The 18970-nt window shown below is 40.6% G+C and overlaps 1 protein-coding gene across 1 annotated transcript in view; it reads right to left on the bottom strand.

The window, feature by feature from the left end:
• The window catches only part of mr (anaphase promoting complex subunit morula), a 53568-nt gene extending 35170 nt beyond the window's left edge, over positions 1-18398 (bottom strand). The window contains exons 1-7 of the mRNA XM_080279516.1: positions 18310-18398; positions 13474-13583; positions 11376-11543; positions 8670-8860; positions 4295-4406; positions 1832-1970; positions 327-510 (exon numbers count right to left, since the gene is read on the bottom strand). Coding sequence (XP_080135642.1) covers positions 327-510; positions 1832-1970; positions 4295-4406; positions 8670-8860; positions 11376-11543; positions 13474-13562 — 883 coding nt within the window. The 5' untranslated portion in view covers positions 13563-13583; positions 18310-18398. The remainder of the gene's footprint in view (positions 1-326; positions 511-1831; positions 1971-4294; positions 4407-8669; positions 8861-11375; positions 11544-13473; positions 13584-18309) is intronic.
• Between the last annotated feature and the right edge of the window lie 572 nt (positions 18399-18970).

Genomic DNA, 18970 nt, shown 5'->3' with positions numbered 1-18970 from the left:
TCTTTGTTCTTCTTTTTATAACATACTACAATAAAATTCAACTACCTGTATTTAGCTTTAAAATGACACTAAAAACCAACATTTTATCAAGAAAAGTGTATTTATACAGAGTGATCAAAGAAAAATATCGCAGAACGATGTGGGTCAGCACAAGACCAGCTGACTAGCACAGACATAAATTTCCCTGCCCATAAACCTGATAGGGTTAATGGACAAAATTCTAAACCCCTCACTACGAGATGTCTCCCCTACCACAAGCTGAACCGAATCATATCTGGCAGCAACAAGAAAAATATACAAGATATAATTTATGATACTGTACCCACCAATAACAATATTAAACAGCTGGTCAATCCTGGTGGTGGTATAGGTGTGGTAGAGTGCAGTGATGTAGGTGTTGTTGAGATTGTTGGTGATAAGGGTCTGGATGGATGGTTCTGCATGGGCTAGTTGGCCTCGACCCCCACAGTACACTACCTCCAACCATCCAACGACCATGTTCTCCACCCACTGTTGGTGTACAAGACAAGATTCAGCAGGTTCATATATCACTTAACAGAATGCAGAAGCCAGAATCATAAATTATATTTACAATATATTCCCTATTCTAATTCCAGGTTTGTTTTATCTGGAGGAACATGAGACAAAAACAAATCTGAGTTACAAAGGTGATTGATAGTAAATATGTTAGTGAAATCTGTCTCAGATCAATGATGATGTATGACCCTATACTAGTCATTTCATCCCTAAAGGTCTGGTAGCAATGCAGAGCTGCCATCATGTCAACATTTCCACATGCTGGTATGGTTAATGGTCTTTAAACATAAATATATGAACATAATATCACAGAAACATAATACAGTTAGTCCACTTTTAAAATGATTTCACTTATGTCTCACTACTGAGCTGATGATGAAACAACACCTATTCTTCACTTGGTTACTCTTGATTTGTTATACAGTTGCTATGTCAGAAATTAGTGATTTTTTTCGTGCTTTAACCCCTTAATTATGAAACAAAAATTTTCTTCCTTAAAGGTGTTCCACTAAAAGTAGCATTTTTGCTGACACACATGCTGTATTTCAATTGGACATTGACTGTAGTAGTGCACATCATCATCACTGCCACCCTAATTTCACCTGTGATACACGTGAAGTATGATTCACGAGCTAAGAATGTGTAAGACAAATGCAGAACTGTTAAATTAAACTGCACGCCTTGTGAAATGGGCTACAACCTACATCATTATCTAGAACACCATCTGAGCCTTTGAAATCCTAGTTTACCTCACACAGCAGACAACTTGCACATCCTGGATACTGAATGATTATGTGTGACCCATTTCAAAGGCCATGCTGTTTGACAGTTTGCCTACTTCTGTGCTTTTTCCTTCTTTGATTTTTTGATCCTACACATTTCATACCTTGTGAGGGAATTAAGAACCAAATAATGATGACAATAATCTGGGTGGTAACCATATAACCAAATTATGGCACCTGGTGGTTTAGTGGGTAATTAAGGTGCTCCAGTCAGATTGAGCCTGTGCAGGTTTATATCCAAAGGGTGGTTGGGGTTTATTGCTTACATAATGCCACTCAGGATGAGTGAAGCCAGTCACTCTCATCTTAAATGTCAGGACCAACTTCGCCTAGCCCAAGCCTCCTACGCTCCTCATGAGGAAACATAGGATTGGATGATGGATGGATGGATAATCTGTTTGGAATTTCATATACTGGTACACCTGTGGGATGGCCACTCTGTTGACTTATTCCTCTTCTCTATCTACCAGACACTTTATTTACAATTCATAAGGCTCCTTTGAGCTGTATACCTTCTCAAGTTGACTGATGCGAGATTGATCATAGGAGTCGCGACAGGTAGTAGTTACATGGTCAGTGATAGCAGACAGGAGGAGCGATGACACTGCATCTCCAGCAATACGCTCAAGCAATTCCAGCTCTATCAGCTGTCTGCAAAATTGGTTGAAAAGAATCAGCAAACAAAATTTGCTTTGTACAGCCAGACATGTCTTGCATACTCTGTTGTTGTTGATGTGGTCCTAAGCTCATCTAGATGAACCCAGTAGACTGCCCTTTTCTGCAGTCAACCGTCCTTTTGGAGGATAGAGAGGAAGCCAAGGGACACTTGGACAACTGGGTAGTGATTATACATGTGCCATGACATGAAGGCATCCCTCTCCAGTACCATGTATATCATCAAAACTTAAAACTGAAATCATCAGCATATGAACACTAATTTCAGTAAGTAATGGTGACTGAAAGTGACACTTTTAATGGTGGTTGTCACATGAAACACTATCAACTACCATGGATTCTGGCGCATATCGTATACAGTATTGCTACTTGTAATTAATAGCAAAAAATTAACTGGGTGAAAATTTCTGAAAACATCATCATCATCCGGACCTGCTTTCCCACCCTAGGGCAGGGTCAGATAATAATAACAAAAGCCAAAGAGAAAATGTAACATGAAGAACTTTCTTTCCTGTTCCTTCTGCCTGTGGGTGACTCTACACTGAGTGAGAAGCTGAATGGTTTCCTGTACACCAGGAAACCATTTACTATGCTGGATGGTAACCATATAAAAAAATTTTGGCACCTGGTGGTTTAGTGGGTAATTACTGCGCTCCAATTGGATTGAGCTGGTGAAGGTTTATATCCAAGGGGTGGTTGGAGTTCATTGCTCATGTAATGTCACTCAGGGATGAGTGAGGCTGGTCACTCTCATCGTAAATGTCGGGACCAACTGCCTAGCCCCTGGCTCCTACACTCCTCATGGGGCAATGTAGGATTGGATGATGGATTGATGGATATACAGTATACATTATATACACTCAATCCTCGTAAACCGCGTGTTTATAAACCACGGATTCGTAATCCGCGGCAAAGTGGCTGACAGACTGCCAGCACCCTTAAACCGCTGTTAAGTCACGAAAATCGCGGATCTAGGCACCGAAGTGGGCCTTTTCTGAGGAGAATCGTAAACCGCGGGATTCAATTTGAAAATCACGACCCAACAACCAATCACCACCCGTCCCTGGTGGCAAGTGTGCATACTAATGCCGCAGGGTTAATGAGAAACATCAGGAACTCATCACCCAGTATTTTGCCCGGGTAAGGGGAGAAGCTGAGCCTGAACCACAGCCCGGCCCTTCACACACTGAGGACGTGGATAACGTAGCATCTGTCATCTCTGAGGCAGACTTTAAAGGCTTCCTGAGGGAGGCAGAGGAGCTGGAGAAGGGAGAACAGCATGAGGGAGCACCACCACCTCATGCTGAGAGGTTCTAAGTTCTTCCCAACACCACCTCACTCCATTCACTTAAGCAATATTGTCATAGGATTAAGGTGAGATCCCTTAACATTGCTTATTTCTATTAAATACATGCACTGAATATTCCTAAATTTGTATGTTTGTGTTTGATGGTGCCTAGATAGGTGTAAGTAGGGTGCTTTAGGGGGTGGTTGGCCAAAGTCCAGACCCTAATTAATTTTTCACATAAGAGTTATTATTTATAAACCGCGGAATTTGTAAATCGCAGCAATGGTCCAGACCCAATTTGCCGCGGTTTACGAGGACTGAGTGTATATATATATATATATATATATATATATATATATCCATCCATCCATCCATCCATCATCCAATCTACACTGCCCCATGAGGAGCTTAGGAGACTGGGGCTAGGCAGTTGGTCCCGACATTTAAGATGAGAGTGACCAGCCTCACTCATCCCTGAGTGGTATTACATGAGCAATCAACCCCAACCACCACTTGGATATAAACCTTCACCAGTTCAATCCGACTGGAGCGCAATGATTACCCACTAAACCACCAGACACCAAAATCTGGTTGTATGGTTACCACCCAGCGTATTAAATGGTTTCCTGGTGTACAGGAAACCATTTGGCTTATCACTCAGTGTAGAGTCACCCACAGGCAGAAGGAAGAGGAAAGAACGAAGGAAAGAAAAAAAGAAGAGGGAGTGTAAAGTTACCCGTAAGCAGAAGGACAAGGAAAGAGTGAAGGAAACAAAGACAGAAGAAGATGGAAGGAAAGAAGGATGGAGGAGAGGCAAGGGCAGACACCCAACAGAAGCATTACATCGAGTGAGTGGATGGTGAGCGCCCCCATCTACCACAAATATATATTTATATATGATGGTGAGCACTCCCACCTACCACAAATAAATATATATATATATATATTATAATTAAAAAAAAAAAATGACTAAGAAAATATCTGATAAGAACAACTAAACTGTATAACTCACCTATTAACTTGACAAAATGTGTTTGTTATCGCCTGGCAGTGGCATGCATCAGCAGCTGCATCACATCCTCCACACTGGATGGGCTCATCTGCTGTATCATCTGACTCATCACCTAATAAAAATTACAAAGGCTGTCAAAACACATGAAGTGACTGAATGACGAAGCAGTAAGGGTAAATGTGAATCTTAATAATATATAATGGAAGGAAGAGGTTTGGGGGAGTGAAAATTTCATCAGCACATCAATAGGGTTTTTTCATTACATCTGTCATGACATAAACTGCTTATTGAAAAATCCTCATCTGTTCCATCTTGCAGCTTACTAGGACATCTCCAACACAAGACTGTTGTGGCAAAAATACTTCATGGTTCATCTTTTTTACATGCTGCACTTTTCTTAATTTATGCCACCTCTCTCCTCCTCTTCCTTCTCTCTAAGTAATGCTACTTTGTCTTTACAGTAATGTGTTTCTCTCACCTTTTCATCTCTCATTAAAACACAGTACTGCCCCTCATATTCCCTCTAAACTAATGGAATATGCTAATTTGCTTTCAGAAACTTGCTTCATTACAATACCAATGTCTATCTATCTATCTATAGCCCGACGCCCTAATCCCGCAAAGGGTGGCCGCAGACAAAACGCCTCCAAGTCACTCTGTCACCCACCATTTGACTCCCCTCCCCCCAACTCACCCCCCCCTCCCTCATATACCTCTCAACTCCATCCCTCCACCTCATCCTCGGTCTACCCCTCCCTCTCCCTCCCTCCACCTCACCTACATACACCCTCTTAGTCAGTCTTTCATTCTCCATCCTCTCCACATGTCCAAACCACCTCAGTGTATTTCTCCTAATCTTTTCAACCACATCCACATCTACCCCACAACGTTCCTTCACTTCTTCATTCGTCAACCTGTCCCTCCATGTCACTCCACATGCTCCTCTCAAGTAACTCATTTCCACTGCTCTCACTCTTGACTTGTTCCCCTCTTGCAAGGTCCACGCCTCGCTTCCATACGTCAGGGTAGGGATCACAATACCATCATGCAGTGACTTCTTAACTTCCATACTCACCTCCCTATTTCTCATCACTGCTTTCAGTGTGCCAACAACCTTCCTTCCCTGCTGTACCCTTTCACGCACTTCATCCCCCAAAGTTCCATCCTTACTCATCACACTACCCAAGTACTTGAATGCACTCACATTCTCCATATCCTCACCATCCAACCTCACTGCACACTCTGTGACTTCATTCCTCTCAAACACCATAACTTTACTTTTGTTTACATTAACTTTCAGCTTCCTCCTCCTACACACTGTCCCAAATTCATTCACCAAACCTTGCAACTCCCATTCATCTTCACTCAACAATACTGTATCATCAGCAAATAGCAACACCGGAAGCTTCCAAAACTCACCCTCATTCATTAGGGCCACCCCCACATTCTATGAATATGCCCATATCCACTCAAGGACCTGGTTTATCTCATTATCCGTCCTGTCAAGCCACAACTCAATCATACACTTCTTTCCAATATGCCATACCCTACAAGCATTTCATAAAAGACTTTTAACTGGTGCAGTAATTTGTTGCACCAGCAATCTTGCTGCTAATGGCAGGAAGACTGAAAAATATCATTTCTACAACCAGGACTTTTAAATATACAGTACTCTATTAATCACAATCTAATTACAATATCATCAACAATATCAAAAGCAGCATGGCCAAGCTCACTTACATGCTGTGCATGATATCAAAAGCTGCCCACCCAGGGTCACACTTATACATAAATTATCAGAAGCAGCATACCCAAGTTCAATACCATACAAAATATCAGAGGCAACACACCAAGTTTCAGTATCAAACACAATACCAAAAGCAACATGCCCAATTCCATTCTTGTACATAATGTTAAAAACAGCATACTTAGCTTACTCTCAGTCATAATATCAGAAGTAGCACACTTTCATTCATGGAGTATGGTTCCATACTGCCATGTTCTTCAATAGCTATTCTCCTATGCAATGATCCTTTCTTATGATATAACTGCAGTTTCAACCACCCACCAGCTACACTTGATATTACTTGATATTACTTATCAGCTTTATTTCAGTCTTAACAACAATTCTTATTAAAACCACTTCCATTTCAGATCAACTTTTTTCCATCAATCCATCCATCATCTAATCCAGTGTTGCTCCATGACGAGCATAGGACCCCAGAGCTAAGCAAGTTGGTCCTGACATTTAAGATGAGAGGGACAAGCCTCACTCATCCCTGAGTGGCATTATGTTTGCAACAAACCCCAACCATCCCTTGGATATAAACCTGCACAGGTTCAATTCGATTGGTGCGCTTTAATTGCCCACTAAACCACCAGGTGCCATAATCTGGTTATATGATTACCACCCAGCACAGATAATAGTTTCCTGGTGTACAGGAAACCATCTGGCTTGTCACTCAGTGTAGAGTCACCTGCAGACAGAAGGAAGAGGAAAGCATGAAGGAAAGAAAGACAGAAGAGGAAGGATGGAAAGAAGGAGGAAAGAGAGGAAAGGGCAGGCAACCGAGAGCAGCACTACATCGAGTAAGTGAATGGTGAGTGCCCCCACCAACCATACATCACATTCAGATTTAATGACACTAGACATGATGTCTTCGTACTCAGAGTCAGCTATTTTCCTGCATCCCTCCCAGACAAAATAATGTACAGGAAACCCTCCATTATCCATCGTTGCAATATCTGGCCCAATGTAATATCTGGCACAGTTATCTTGACTCTATTATGGCAGTATCCAGCTAAATCATGCAAAATCCAGTGCTGAAACGGAACATAACCAGCAGTCCAACGTAATATCTGGCGTTGAGGCATCTCAAATGGCTCATAAGCAGTAGCTAACTGGCGCCAGGGGAAATCCCAAAACTTGGGAGCAAATGAAAATGTCCGCTATGTGCCTGCCAATCAAAATCCGTCGTGGGTGTGGCTCATCCAGCATGCCAAGAATACTGCTGCACTCTCATTCTTGCCCATGGATGTTTTAGAGTCAAGACGTGCCTGTGCACTCTGCTCTTCTGACCATGCGGTTGCAAAATCCTGGTGCTTTGACTAACTCTGTGGTGTCCTGTACTGTACTGTATTGCAATGCTAATGGCCTGTCAGTGCTCATGTCCTAGTGCTCTTTTGTGCTTGTTAAACTACTCCTGTGCTGTATTGTGTACTGTACTGTTTATGAGTGCGAACCCCCCAGTGCTGTTTCTCCCCATTGATGCCAACACTTGGTGAGTACATACAATAGTACACTATGCACAGTAATGTATTAGTGAACTGAATCATTACTATCTCTCAACTGCCAGATGCCTTAATCCTGTAAGGAGTACCCACAAACAAATCGCTTCCATATCACCCTGTCCCCTGCCATTTCACTGCCCTCCCCCCAGATCACACCCCCTCACTAATTACTGTACTGTTTCTACTTGCTTAGTTTTCATTTTTTACTCATAGTACAGTTTTAGGATAGTGGGTTGAGACAGACTGAATCACAATCTCTGGCTCAAAGTCGAATGTTGAGCCGGATATGCAATATCTGGCGTTTCACATTATTTGACGTAGGGCTTGGCTGAATTACAATACTGGTGACTCTACACTGAGTGACAAGCCACATGGTTTCCTGTACACCAGGAAACCATTTACCACGCTGGGTGGTAACCACATAACCAAATTATGGCGCCTGATGGTTTAGTGAGTAATTAAGGCGCTCCAGTCGGATTGAGCCTGTGTAGGTTTATGTCCAACGGGTGGTTGGGGTTTATTGCTCATGTAATGCCACTCAAGGATGAGTGAGGCTGATCCTTCTCATCTTAAATGTCACGACCAACCTGCCTAGCCCCGGGCTCCTACATTCCTCATGGGGCAACATAGGACTGGTTGATAGATGGATGAATGAACTGAGAGTTTACTGTAATATAGTTAGGCATTTGTTAGGTTAGGTTAGTTTAATGTCAAAACACATTATTTTTTACTCTGATTAGCCACTAAATTTCCTCATCTACCCCTCCTAAAAAATCAAACATTGTTCATACAGGTGGAAGGGGGGGCTTATTTAAAATATGCATCACTTGTGATAAAAATGAATATCAATTTCCAATATATCACATAAAAAAAATCATTGAATAAAACCAAGGTTTCATGGTCCAATCATTGTGTGGTCAAACCTGCAAATTTACCTTTTTTTTAATGTACAGATAATTATTTACACAACACAGCTCCAAGACTTTTAAAGATATCTTCCTCCTAAAGTGACTCATCTGCATACTCTACAGTTCACCCTATTTTTCTTTATAAGAAAAATATACGAGCCAATACTGGACATCACCTTGAGTACCAACTTCAGCATGATAAAAGACTTTGAAGGCTGCACCATAAAACTTATGTATGAGATGTGTGAATGATGCGGGCATTTGACTGTGAAGCGTTGCACGCAGGTGAAGTTTGAAGTGTTCCATCAGACCCCCAGACACACATGCCTCGTACTGTGCTCCTGTATGCTCCACCACCATCTCACACCTGACAAAACAAAACCACATACTATAAATACAAGCACATTCAAAGGTATAACTAGAATGCTGTTTCTATTTTTGGATGGGCATTCTTTGTTATGTAATTTTATCTACAAAATGATTCACAGTCAAATTTCAGTACAAGAAACTAAATTTAAACTATCTATCCCAACAGTACAGTATACTGTAGCTATGCATTTGTGTGCTCTTAAACTAAACACTACAAAGAAATTACTGTAGCTAATTCCTCCCCAAGAGCAATAACAATACTCAGTATGTTATTTGATGATGAACACTGTACTGTACAGTTACAGAAACATGTTTCTTGGCACACAAGCAACATCTGGTATTTCTCACCTTATGGGCTGTAAAGTACACATGAATAATAACACACTCTTCATCAGAAAAATCTTGACAACTAAGGGTAAGTCGGTCTGCTACACTCTAAACCATAGGTGCCAAGTCACACCACCTGTCTCTAGATCATAAACTAACTATAGCCAGATGACATAATCTCGTAAAGGGTGGCCATTTGACTTCGAGTTAGTTGTTTTATGGGGGGGGGGGCACTAACCCTCCACCAACCCACTAGTTAACACAAAGGGAACATGTATGGGTTGGTTATGTGGTTACCACCCAGTGTTGTAAATGGTTTCCTGGCTTACAGGAAACCATTAGGCTTGTTACTCAATGTAGAGCCACCTGAAAAGGAAAGAAGAGTACCAGTAATAATAAGTGGCAGGAAAGATGGGAACAAGAGTAGAATTGCTCTGATATTTGTGACAAGGCTCTTGCCTCACACAATTTACCTATCTACCTAATGTGGGACCACTTTTATGTCTCAATGGGTATTAATGAAGAACATTTACTAAAGTTGCTGCTAGATAGCACCACCACAGGTGTCAGCTAACAACAAATTTGGATTCTCCATGTCAAATAACCCCACAGGGGATCACTTTTATGTCTCAATAGGCTTATATTAGGCACTTTTATTAAAGCTGTTGCTAGATGGCACCACCTCAGGTGTCAGCTGATGGAAGATTTGGCTTCTCCATGTCAAATTACCTTACATGGTACCACTTTTATGTGTCCAAAGGCCTACTTTTAACAAAGTCGCCAGAGGCAGAAGAAGAACGCTGGCCACTCACTGACCTGCTGGCAATCACCGCAGATAAAAATAGCAAGAGAGGGCAGACATCATCAACATCATGCGGACCTCCTTTCCCACCCTTGGGCAGGGTGAGGTGTAAAAACATCCCGACAGCCCAGTTTGCCTAATCCAATGGGTCACGTTTCCATTCACTCATCATTCGAGCCCCAGGAATCCTAGCTCTATCTGATACACCAAAAACTTTCACCACATTCTGTAGCGTCACATAAATGTATCTAATAGAGTCTTCGTGGTAGGTGGTGGCACCCATCATCCACTCACTCAATGTAGGGATGCCTTATGGTTTCTACACTGAGTGGCAAGCCAAATGGTTTCCTGTACCCAGGAAACCATTTACTACTCTGAATGGTACCCATATAACCGAGGTTTTTGGCCGGGATAAGTGTCCCCCAGATTCCCCTATCTAAAATCATTTAATCATGGCAAACAAGAGGGCAGAAAAAAAAAAAAAAAAAAAAATGATAACAGCGAAGGATGAAGCAGGCAGCAATACATCAAGCAAGAGGATGGTGGTCATCATCTAACAGGCCTAACTGCATTTAGATAAATGTAAATACACTTACCCAGTCAGTTTATTATTTACGGTACCAGTATTCTGGAACACCAAGTCTGGTGATCTCGCACTAAGTGAAACAGTATACAACCACTGCTCATACATGCATACATATATCCATATTTACTCCGAGAATTTCAACTCAAAACTACTGATCACCCATAGCAAATCAAAAACTAACTGTATTGCATATCTCATTCATTCATTCATCATCCAATCCTACATTGCCCCATGAAGAGCGGAGGAGCCCGGGGCTAGGCAAGTTGGCCCTGACATTTAAGAAGAGAGTGACCAGCCTCTCTCATCCCTGAGTGGCATTACGTGCACAATAAACCCAAACCACCCCTTGGATATAAATGTTCACCGGCTCAATCTGACTGGAGTACCATAATTACCTATTAAACCACCATGCGCCAAATCTGGTTATAAGGTTACCACCCAGCATAGTAAATGGCTCCCTGGTGTACAAGAAACCATTTGGCTTGTCACTCAGTGTAGAGTCACCCACAAGCAGAAGGAAGAGGAAAGAATGAAGGAAAGAAAAACAGAAAAGAGAGTGTAAAGTCACCCGTAGGCAAAAGGACGAGGAACGAATGAAGGAAAGACAGAAGAGGATGGTAGGAAAGAAGGATGGAGGAGAGGAAAGGGCAGACACCCAAGAGCAGCACTACATCGAGTGAGTGGATGGTGAGCGCCCCCCACCTACCACACTATTACATATCTACGAACAATATTATATCGTAGCTACAGAAATACACCAACGTAGTAAGTTTCATTATCTTATAGTACGGTACTTACTTGTGTATCTGAGGAATGAAGGAAACAGCGCTGTCATATAGTTCACTGACGGCTGTGGCAACTCTGGACATAACCTCCACACTGCCCTCATCAAAATCATCACTTCTTTTGCTCTTTTGTTCACTGTATGTCATAAAATGGCTCCAGAATTTGGGCACGATATTTTTCCTGTAAAGAAGTTACATTATTACCTACGCAAGGATGTAACTCTCCACATGCAAAGTACACTGCTAGTTTTTGTGACATCAGACCTCTTCTCCATACGGCTGATTTAACAGACATCTCTTAGTTACTGGCTGTTAACTACAGGGTATTCAACCACCTTGGCCCCCTCACCTGCCCAAAAGGAATGAAACTCCCCCTCCCCCTGATGACACTATCTATACAAGATGATTATGTAGCTGTTTCTTTTTCAGGTTGAGTTTTTCTGAAGTGATGTGGATGGGTGAAAGTAAGAAGAATCGATGGTCCTGACACATCATGGCAATCACTTTTTGCATCACTACAGAACAGCCACAGAGTACCACACTGTAAGCCTGGGTTGCCAGGTGTCAATTTCATTTGCCAAAGTCCTCAGAACAGTTAAGGTATCTGGCAACCCTGAGGCTATTCTCTTGTGATGCAAGACCTGACTGCTACGATATGTCAGATCCATCAATTCTTCTCACTTTCACCTGCCCACATCACTTCAGAAATACTATTTAAAAAAAAAAAAAGTTGAACAACCTGTATAAGCGTATCAATTTTGTGAGATCCAATGGCATATGAGCTATCTTATTTTTTCTCAGTTTGTTTCCAAAAGGACCAAACATGTTTGTGTACAGCTGCACCGTTGATACATATATCAAATACTGACAAGATTCACTGAGGTACAGCTCTTGTTTGTGGAGATGGTAGTGATACTGTACACTCTAAACCAGTGACTTCACTTTTCTTTCTCCATAAGGAGATCAAAAGCAGATGCTACGTATACAACTGACCAACAGCCAAATGGCCTCTCGTGAAATAACCATAAAAATTTTCCCTCTTAAGCTATTTTTGGTATCACACATAATGGCATAAGTATTAAACACCAACCCGAACAAGGGATGATTCCCGCCACTTATGAGATGATTTTGGACAGATGTAAATTTTGCACGTAAACAGACAATAGCTATCATGAAATAACTTGTGGCGTGTATGGTGAGACTTTGGGCATTTCTGGGCTTTGAAAAAATGCCAAGATATCTATGGTGAATCTGTGGTGATATGTGTTACCATTTTACCAAGTAAATTTGACATACAATACTTGGAAATACAGCACAACATTTCTACATACAATAAAAACAAAAAAACATAACCAACAACAAATATGAGCACTGAATCTGGTTCAATGACAAGTATTTTAGAAAGCATGATCAAATTCCATGCATCATAAACATACAGTACTGAATATCCTAAAACACTGAGTTACCTTGCAATTTTTCATAGGTCCCCACTTCCAGACTATAACAAACAGCTGGCTCTGACAACCACACTATCCCACACACAAAGCCACCCTCTCCCTTCAAGGTCACCCTTTGCACTCAAAGCAACCCCCTTCGTCTCAATCGTCCTTCACACTCAAAGCTGACCCCCTCTCCCTCACTGCTACCCCTTCCCCTCAAAGCCACCTCTTTTGACATCACCTCATCCATTATTAGCTGTCTGACATTACCCTTGTCCATTAAAAATTGCAAGTTATGTGCTGAGAGTAAAATTTTAGCATATTTACAGTGCAGGTTTAATCACTTCTGTTTTTCGATTTTCCTAATACTGTATGTATTTATCTACGTGAAGCACCAAAGAGATTAATACCAAATATTCAAGCTGGTCTGTCACAACACTTTTTTTTGCAGTACCATAATGAATAACTGGGAAGAAACATACTGTTATTAACCATACGTATCACTATTAAATCTTCATCAAAGTTTGTAATTACTTATATATGGATGTGCATAGTTAATGACATGAAAAATACTTTAAAGTATCAATATACTGTTGCATTTACCCAACACAGGGAAAAAGCATTCACCTAGCAATTAGCTGAGGCAATACTCATAAGTGGCGACAATGTTACCTTAGAGATACCCAAATAGCATCAAGTGCCAAGTCCAGGACTAGCTGTCCTGCTCCAACTTGCTGCACCAGCCTCACCACTTCATTCATATCTTCCCCAGTTTCGCCAACCTGCAACTCAAGAATATGCTAATTAATTTAGTACAGCACATCTAAAATATGGGTGGCATCAATCATTCTTTTGTTACAATACTCAGGATAAAATTTAATCATATAATAAAGGACTTAATTTCTCTCCAACTATGGAGGTTACTGTATAGTCAGAACAGTAAATACTAGTACAATATTTGTTCTTACTGAATGAGCAAACAAAAAAATTTCATAATCATCCTTATCAGCAAAAATTTTCTGTCTTTAAGAAACAGACCCTCTCAGCAAAGGGTGGCACTAACAGATTAAATTCCAATGCAGTCTGATGAATTTATAAATCCCGTACTATAAAAAAAAAAAAAGTCCTTGATAATATATCACAGAGTTCCATGGTTCCTACAGGTGGGGTGTTGCTGGAAGAGTACTTAAGGTTCTGTCCTCCGCCTATCGGCTCATAGTACCAAGCTCAGGTCCAAATTCCAGGAATCACTCTTTTATTAACTTTTGAAAATGCCTCATTCCATCAATTCTACTGGACTTGGGATCTCAGTGGGATGTAGAAACTGAAAAATCTGTCAGAGTATAAAGTACGGCAGGCTACTCAATCCTTTGTTTCCATTTTACCAATATTACTATACCATACAGTCACTCTAACAAAGACTCTTAACCCCTAATGGCAAATTTCTCAGAACACTCTTCCCAGAACCACAACTAGGGTCCGATTTTTTAACACTCGGATTGTGTGGCGACCATCATCCACTCACTTGATGTATTGCTGCCTACTCCTTCCTTAGCCTGTATCATTCTTTTTCTGTGCCTGCCCTCCTTTCTTCCTATTTCTCCCATCTTTCCTGTCACTTCTTATTGCTTTTCTTTCCTTTACAGGTGGCTTTACATTGAGTGACAAGCCAAATGGTTTCCTGTAAGCCAAGAAACCATTTACAACGCTGGGTGGTAACCATATAACCAAACCATACGTGCTCCCTACGTGTCAACAGGTGGGTTGGTGGAGGGTTAATGCCCCTCCCCATAAAACAACTAACTCAAAGTCAAATGGCCACCCCTTATGGGATTATGGCGTCTGGCAGTAGGTAGGTAGGTAGGATTGTAATTTTTTCTTACAGAGTTCAAGAGCTTGAATTTACACACATGAAAATGTATATCTCATGCTCATATGTCTAATGGTTACCGTACTAGTGACTGTAAAAAAAAAAAAAAAAAAAAAAAAAAAAAAAAAAAAAAAAATCAATCTGCCAGAGAATGGCTAATAACCATACAAACAAACTGTAAACAATATAATATATATTCCTAGGCATAAAACAAGGTGAAATAATGATCATGAAAGGAAAATAAAGTTTATAGTGGTGCGTAGCAAGGGAAAACCCCATGTGCCTGGAAACAAAGGGAAAGGATAAAGGTGGAGGGAGTGTGGTGGTGGATGAAGGGAGGAAGGAAGGTGTTGGGGGTGAGAAGGAGTGAAGGAAGGATGTATGCTTGCTATGCACACCAACTATGGTATCCAGAGGGTATATATGGGGGTATAGGTGGCTGGGAGGCCATAATGAGGAGAGGGCCCAGTGGGGCAGAGGTTGACAGAGAGATAGTGGGGGGTGGTGTTGCTCCCCCACCCTCTAGAGGCCATACCCCACAAGATACTGCAGTTCCCAATGGCTTGGTCCCATATATGTCATGAAAGAGGCAGTGCTACCTACCGCCAGTTTTGGGTAGGCTCTGTACCATCGACAGACATAGGACTTTATGCTACATTTTCCGAAACTGTCATTTGGCAGACACAGGTCTTTAGGGGTTAATGACAAGGTAAGGTTAGATAAAATAATAATGCCCCCCAAATAAGTGTAATTATTTCAATAATCTTTCATTATTTTCTTTTAATTTCTCTTTAGATTTCACAACAATATTGCAAGATTTTATACTTTCAGCACCATAAAAACATCAATGAAGTAAAGAATGTTCAGTATTCTACAGCTATATCTTGTTATGGACATAATTTTTTCTTAGTAACACTTCTAGGCACTACAAATTCACCTTGCTGTGGCAAGGGGCTTTCCATCATGAAGGGAAATTGGTTCACTGAATGGGATGGCCCTAAAAAGCACAACTGCTTGCCTGCAATTGATGGGTCTGTTCATCCAGAGAGATCGCAGCTACTTCACTACTACAGCTACTACTATATATTCATCATAAGGGAGACATAATTACAGTAACACACATGAAAATTCAGTATCTGGAAATCTGAGTTAAATCTACAGACCTGAAACTAAAGACACAATAGGATATTGCTACATGTTTCAAAATACTGTCAAGGTTAAGAAAGCTGGATGTGGCTTTCTGGGATAGGTTTGGTCTGTGCACATAAACGACTGTTTAAAAAGTACAGTATAAAGGTTAGGACCAAAGAATGCCAAGTTTAGGCTCAGAGGAAGTGACTGGTTAGGTTCACATCCTGAAAATCTAAGCTTGGCTTGGATATTCAGTGTTTTGAATTTTTGATGTACTGTATTTATATACTTAACCCCACATTTTTCCTGATCTTCAAAACCTTCCTAACTTTGTGTGAGGGTTACCATAGAAATGTAACTGTTGAAAAGCTTAGCCCTCAAAAATGAGTCATCTCCAAATGAAATGAATGACAAATTCATATGAATCACACCACAACAATTATAAAAACCTAGATTTCTTGTGTAATATGAATCTGGACTGAAATGGCATGGTTGCAATGTGAGTAGGGTAGCCTAATCTTATTGTGATGTGATGCACTTTTAAATATTCTGACTGGAAAGCTGTACCATTAAAAAAAAAAAAAAAAAAAAAAAAAAAAAAAAATCAGACCTGACCCGGCACATCCTATTGAACCAAACACCTTCTGCCCATTCTTCTGCTCTGCCTTTAGCATCACAACATGTGGCACTAAAAGGAATAACAAATCAAGTCAAAATACAGTAACTTAACCTACCAGAAAACTCAGGTCCCAAAGTGGCAGACCTTTTCAGTACGGTACATTAGGATAAACTCTTCTAGATAGAGCAGGGCTGTTGCAAAGGCACTCCTCCAACTCTGCATCAGCGTCTGTTGTGGCCCAAAGCTCATCAGGACATGAACCCGTTGGACTGGAGACTAAAGGTACCCTTCTGCAGTCCACCATCCCTTTTCGAAGCAATATGAAGGGATGAATGTTGAGGGACATCTGTATAACCTTGCAGTGGGTGAAGACCATGCCTTGCATGGACTACAGCAGTTTGAAATCTCACGTGGTGTCTGGAGATAACTTTGTAAGGAGGCAATATATACCAGCAGTACGACAGGGAGCAGTGTGGGACTCTACTACATGTGTCCTGAGTTCAAACAATAGTTCTACTTGCTGTCTTTTCTTTAAAATTGCTTTAGTAAAGAATAATAATTGGGTTAAAGCTCATGGTACAGAGGCATGCAATAGGCAACATTAGTCACAAGTTAACCCTAGACTAACAGTTGGCTTGGGTCACACACAGGCGAAAATGCTGTGAAAGGTCAACGCTTACTGGTCAAGGGTTATGCTTCAGCTAGGTTGCCCTCTCATTCATCTTTTTTTTTTTTTTTTGGCTTATTTAAAGCAGCTTCCACGAATAAGAATAAAAAGAATGATGGGGACAGCACTCAGAAATTATTTGAGAAAGATTGCAGAGGCAGCATGATCAAAAATAATTTTAAAGCAGTCCCAGTCCTCGCAGATTAAAAGTTTCCACCATAAGCTGAGGCTGTAATTTGACAATTTTTGCATTTCAGCCCATACTCGACTTGGCAATATATTTATGGTTTTCCTTTTTTTTTTTTTTTTAAATGTGATGAATTTGATTTGCTTCAGAAATTCCATCTGAAATTACCAGTTTTTGAGATATGGTCCCCTCCCTGAAAAAGTGAAATACATGCCACTTTGGGCATTATATATCTTACCCTAACCAAAACCAAAACAAATCTACTTTAGCTTAGTTACTGGTCTCAGTTTCCATTAAAAAAACAATAGCAGGAATGGGAGGTGCATATTATTTTCACAGACCAGTGGTGAAACTGAGTTGCCACAAAGCAACTAGGCCAGTGAGTGGCTGGGTAAATGATGTGATAGTAGCTGATAACATATTAAAGCTCCATGATTCTTGATTGCAGATGAAAATGCCATAGGAGAAAGTGTTTGAAAAGGTGAGACCTCCACTGAACACTTTTAATGTAACTGGACAAATTATAGCATGAGGTGAAGTTAATCCCCGTAATTTACATGGCGAAAATTAAACAAAAATACAGATGCATTTCCGAAGGAAAGTCCACAGAGAAGACCCCCTAATTTGACTGTCACACAGCACACCAAACAATATCATGAAAATGTTTTGTGTCAGTTAAGAAAAAATACCACAAGGTTTTACTGGTAAGCAAACGCCAGTATGAAGCAACCTCAAAAACCAATTTTCATAAGTTCAAGGGTACGATTGCACTGTGGAACAAATGAGTGAAACGGAATAATCATGTCACATGAAAATGAATCTTCACAAGTACCTACAGCTTCGATCCATAAAGTGCAACCCAAAACGCTGTTAGGATTCCTAGAATACTAATAGAAACCTACCTAAACGAGCCCAAATCAGGAATACCTAAATCCTGTCATTCAGTATGTTCAGTTAGGTATCCCTTCCAAGTTTTTATGTTACATTGCCTTCTACTCTCAGTATCATTATAAAAATACCAGTGATTTACTCACAGATGAAAAATTTCCGCTTAAGCAAAACACTTTATCAATCACACTCCAGATTTGTTTTAAATCTTGAGCCTCAGCGTCAGGTCTTGCCATGTTTGTTGACAAATCTTGAAGTAAAGGATAGTATATATAATAGTACCATCTGTATTAGGATTATAATTCTCAACGTTTTGTAAGCTGTTAAATAGTTCATCTCATTCTATGATATTCTTCTATAAAATCTTGGTTAATTAAATGAAGTTACTAAACAATTATACTTTTGTCCACCTCTAAGCGAGAGGGCGGGAAATTCGGGAATATATAAAGGATTCCACTCGATGTTGCATTTGAGTTCGTCTGACAGTATTTTGTTGTTTGCAGAAAAACTTTTTTTTTTTTTTTTGCATTTTTCGAGGTGATGGAAATTAATATGATATACTGTAACCTCACTAAAATATTACAGCCTATAAAGCCTATGATATATTTCCCATTTCTTTAAGAAAATGCAGTTCAGTGTGATTCACTAGCTACAGTCAGGAAGTTGTACACATACATTGCAAAGTTCAGTTTCCAGAGGCAACCTGAACGTACCATAAATTCTCAGCACCCCTTCTGCAGCAGGCCTACCACCGTCTGGCTCTCCTGTTGCTGCTGAGGAGATAGGGCCACCTTATATTACTTTTTT

This window comes from Coenobita brevimanus, chromosome 79 (genome assembly GCF_032717465.1).
Source record: "Coenobita brevimanus isolate Jiangsu-jjx chromosome 79, ASM3271746v2, whole genome shotgun sequence".
Classification (NCBI taxonomy): Eukaryota; Metazoa; Arthropoda; class Malacostraca; order Decapoda; family Coenobitidae; genus Coenobita; species Coenobita brevimanus.
This window is presented reverse-complemented; position numbering and strand designations above follow the sequence as displayed.